We start from the raw sequence: 4,204 nt of genomic DNA on the forward strand, positions 1-4,204 counted from the left end.
CAGCAGTACTTTAAACTGGATTCGAAACTCGATAGGAAGCCAATGCAAACTAATTAAAACTGGAGTAATACTTTCTCTCTTTTTGGTCCCTGTTAAAAGTATGGCCGCAGCATTTTGGACCATCTGGAGACGAGATAAACATGACTGAGTAATTCCTAAATACAAAGAATTACAATAATCCAATCTTGTTGAAATAAATGCATGAATAATAGTCTCCAGATCCTTAAAAGAGAGAAAAGATTTAATTTTAGCAAACATCCTAAGCTGAAAAAATGCTGATTTTATCTGTTTATCAAAATTGAGTGCCGGGTCAAAAATAACACCCAAATTCCGAGCACAAGTGCCTACAGTTTTAGTTATAGGACTCAAAAGTTTTAGAAAGGATGGAAGCACATTCAGGCCGTCCAAAGACCAACACTTCTGTCTTAGAATCATTTAGCTGTAAAATATTTTCCGCCATTCAAGTTTTAACTTCACTCACACAATCAATCAAAAACCGGAGAGATATATTGTCATCTGGTTGCATTGGAAGATAAAGCTGTATATCATCTGCATAAAGATGGTATGAGATCTGATACTTATGAAAAATCATTGCTAAAGGAAGAAGATAAAGGGAAAACAAAACAGGGCCTAAAACGGGACCCTGTGGTACCCCACATGTACATGCAGCATTAACAGAGGTAAAATTCTCAATAGCTACAGAGAAAGAGCTCCCCTTAAGATAGGATGTGAACCAGTTTAATGCTGTTCCCCTAATTCCAACATACCTAATTGTTGATAATTCCTCCTCCAGTCGTATCAATAAAATAGAATGGTCGATAGTGTCAAAAGCCGAGCTTAGATCTAGAAGGATCAAAACCCCACATTTCCCAGAGTCGACAGCTAATAGCAAATCGTTTAACACTTTTAAAAGAGCAGTTTCTGTACTATACTGAGCTCTGAACCCAGACTGAAATTTGTCCAGTATATCACTATTCTTTAAGGAGGAGGAAAGCTGATGAAAAACAACCTTCTCCAATACCTTTAAAAGGAAAGGAAGTTTTGATATAGGCCGGTAATTGGCTAGGACCTGTGGATCAAGGTTAGGCTTTTTAAGTACAGGGTGTATCACTGCAATAATATATGCATTTAGCATGGTCCCAAAAAAAATTGTGTCAGTGTGATGCGAGTGAGGCTTTACAAAAATTGGTATTTGATTTGGAAACAAAGAAAATGAGATATGGATGGGGTTTCCATGGTTACCAGTCAATGCCACGCTGGTAGTTTGGTCCGCTGAAGAACTGCACCTCCTCAAAGGTGATGGGGCTGGGGAAGCTGCTGGTAATGGCAGGATGAAGGCCAAGAAAAGAGTGAAGCGCGGTGGTTCCTGCAAAAAGAGCATGACACCACTGCATCAAGTTGTTTTGATCAAATAGTAATCACATTTCTAGGAAATATTCTGTGTTCTGTGACTTGTATGTGGAATCATAAAGTGTTCTACATCATAAAGCCTGGCTTATTATTAAATTGTGTATTAGTCTCTAATGGTTTTAATGACTAACAAACAACAATGGGTACACTCTTCTGTTACTGCAAACAGCTTCACATACATACAGTATATAGTATGTTCAAAAGAGAATGCATATCTAACTTATAATAAAAAATAAAATAATCATATTCAGAGGTTTTGTTACCGGTCTTCTGAGGGCCAATCACTAGAAACTTGGGCAGTCTGTCACAGGTCTTCTCTTTGGACCAGATGTCTTTGTGTCTCTTGTCATGACACGGGTTCTGTTTATCAGGGAGAGTATTTGTAAGTATAATGTGAGCATAAATTAATATGAGACTAATATAAATCACTTGTAACAAGTTTTCCTGTTCATTACCTAAACATGCATTTTAATTTTGGATGTGGGGGGAAAATGTGTTAAAAAAAATCTAAATTAATTTAAGACAAAACAAAGAAACCTTAGCTAAGTGAAAGTTATTTATTAAAAACAATTGTTGAGAATATTATTGAATAATATTTTTTTTAATTAAAAAAAAGCCTATTTTTAGAACCATGTTGGTTGTAATGACATGCAATATAATTTAAAATTACATTTTAACATAATATTTAATATGCTTTATTATTGGGGTAAAATATGTTCAATGTCTTTCTTTGGCAGCCTCTATGAGATTCACCCAGTTATAAGCATGAAAATGTAATTGCACAAACCTGCCACAAGGGGTCTCTCTCATCAGGGAAAATCTGGAAGTATTTCTGAGCGAGGCGGACGGGAGGCAGTGTCTGCAGGCGCAGGTGAGTCCAGCACTGCACAAACCTCACCAGTGACTCAAAGGTGTACAGGCCCAGCCGGTCGTTGCCATAGTTTGACAGGTGAGTCATGAATATACTAACCTACCCATGGGAGAGGACAGGGACAAGTAGGTCAAAAAGACTACGTTTGTCATATTACAGCATTGTTTTAGGTGTTGGCTGTATCTGGGCTAGTGTGTCGTTGCTGGTGTGACACTAACCGGATTGAGCAACACTGTAAGAAACAGCTCTCCTCCACGAATGCTCTTGTCCAGCTCCTGAGGGCCTCCTGGATAATCTTTGTAGAAGATGGTATGTGTGAAAAGCCCACAGGTTTGCCGGGGGAGAACCTGATACACAAAGCCAAACACAACTTACTAGCCAAATCACACTTAACAGAAATGAGAGCAATCCTGGGAATTTTCTTATATTCAGAATATTTGATGGAAATTTTTAAAGCTATTTTAGTAACTTTACAATAAGACTTGATTTGTTAGAATTAGTTAATGCATTGGTATTGTGCACTAAAAATTAACAATTTTTCCAAAAATATTAATCTAGGTTGATGTTAATTTATAAATATTACTCACTGTTACTTCATGTTCATTCATAATACATTAATTGTTAACTTAAAATGCATCAGTATATACACTACTGGCCAAAAGTTTGGAATAATTAAGATTTTTTAATGTTTTTGAAAGAAGTGTTTTTTTTTAAGAGAGATTAATACTTTTTTTATGCAAGGATAAATGATTGAACTTTCTGTACACCAAAGAATCCTGAAAAAAATGTATCATGGTTTCCACAAAAATATTATCCAGCAAAAACTGTTCAATGAGGATAATAATAAAAACCATTATTAATAATTGGGCACCAATAATAATTAAGAAGCAAATCATCATATTAGAATGATTTCTGAAGGGTCATGTGACAAAGCAGGAGTAGCGGCTGCTAAAAATTCAGTTTGCCATTATATGAATATATTTTAAGCACATTTTAAAATATATTAAAATAGAAAAGTTACTTTAAATTTCAATAATAATTAAAAATATTACTGTATTTTTTTAAACAAATAAATTCAGTCTTAGTGAACATTAGATGTCTTCAAAAAAATTAAGACAATCATTTACCTTTTTTAAGAAATGCTGTAAAAGTGTATGATACTTAATGAATTAACTAATCTTGATGAAATAAATCCTTAATGTAAAGTGATACCATTATTTTTAAAAAGATATTCCATGCAGGGAAAGATACCAAACATATTTGCTCTGAATTATGGTGTGTCAGCATAGCCAAAAGGCAGAACTGTTACAGTTTATAAGTGACACATGAATACCTGCCATTGTTGACAGCGTGCTGCATGCACACTGTAACTGATTTTTGTAATTTGAACAGTATTATACTGTAATATGTACAGTAAGATACTGTAAAATGCGTATACAGTATTTTACTGCAAACCGCAAAGGATTACGGGACAATATACGGTCACTACTGTATTTCCTCGCTACTGTAAATCAATGTACAGTAGTGAACTTGCCCGCGAAAAACTGACCAATGGCAAGGGAGTTCTTTTTTGACTGTTTGGTGGAAGTGGCTGTAAAAGGACAAAAGAGAAATGCACGGTTAACTCGACGAAAGGTTAGTATATTATTTCTGTTTTATGCAAAACTGCGATATTTTAAGTTGTTTTCACTTGTTAACAGCAAGCTAACATTATTCATCGTGTCATTTTTCATGTCGGGAGTTGGAGCCTTTTTTTCTGACAGACAAAAGGCTGATAACATCGACTGGTGAGTAAGTTAATGTCACCTATATTGCTCGAAACAAACCTTAGTTAAACCGAGAAACACGTTTGTACGTTCTGCTGCACTTTAATGCAAGTTAGCTCCTCTGGTGAGTCGTTATTTAACCTTAACAGCGAATTAA

The 4,204-nt window shown here is 35.2% G+C and overlaps 1 protein-coding gene across 1 annotated transcript in view; it reads right to left on the reverse strand.

Moving 5' to 3' along the window:
• Positions 1-1,144: 1,144 nt before the first annotated feature.
• LOC107601424 (bifunctional heparan sulfate N-deacetylase/N-sulfotransferase 2-like) overlaps positions 1,145-4,204 on the reverse strand; it is a 71,655-nt gene continuing 68,595 nt past the window's right edge. The window contains exons 6-9 of the mRNA XM_016293590.1: positions 2,500-2,628; positions 2,198-2,380; positions 1,674-1,770; positions 1,145-1,366 (exon numbers count right to left, since the gene is read on the reverse strand). Of these exons, the coding sequence (XP_016149076.1) occupies positions 1,239-1,366; positions 1,674-1,770; positions 2,198-2,380; positions 2,500-2,628 (537 nt within the window). The 3' untranslated portion in view covers positions 1,145-1,238. The remainder of the gene's footprint in view (positions 1,367-1,673; positions 1,771-2,197; positions 2,381-2,499; positions 2,629-4,204) is intronic.

This window comes from Sinocyclocheilus grahami, unplaced genomic scaffold, assembly GCF_001515645.1.
Source record: "Sinocyclocheilus grahami isolate Dianchi unplaced genomic scaffold, SAMN03320097.WGS_v1.1 scaffold305.1, whole genome shotgun sequence".
NCBI lineage: Eukaryota > Metazoa > Chordata > Actinopteri > Cypriniformes > Cyprinidae > Sinocyclocheilus > Sinocyclocheilus grahami.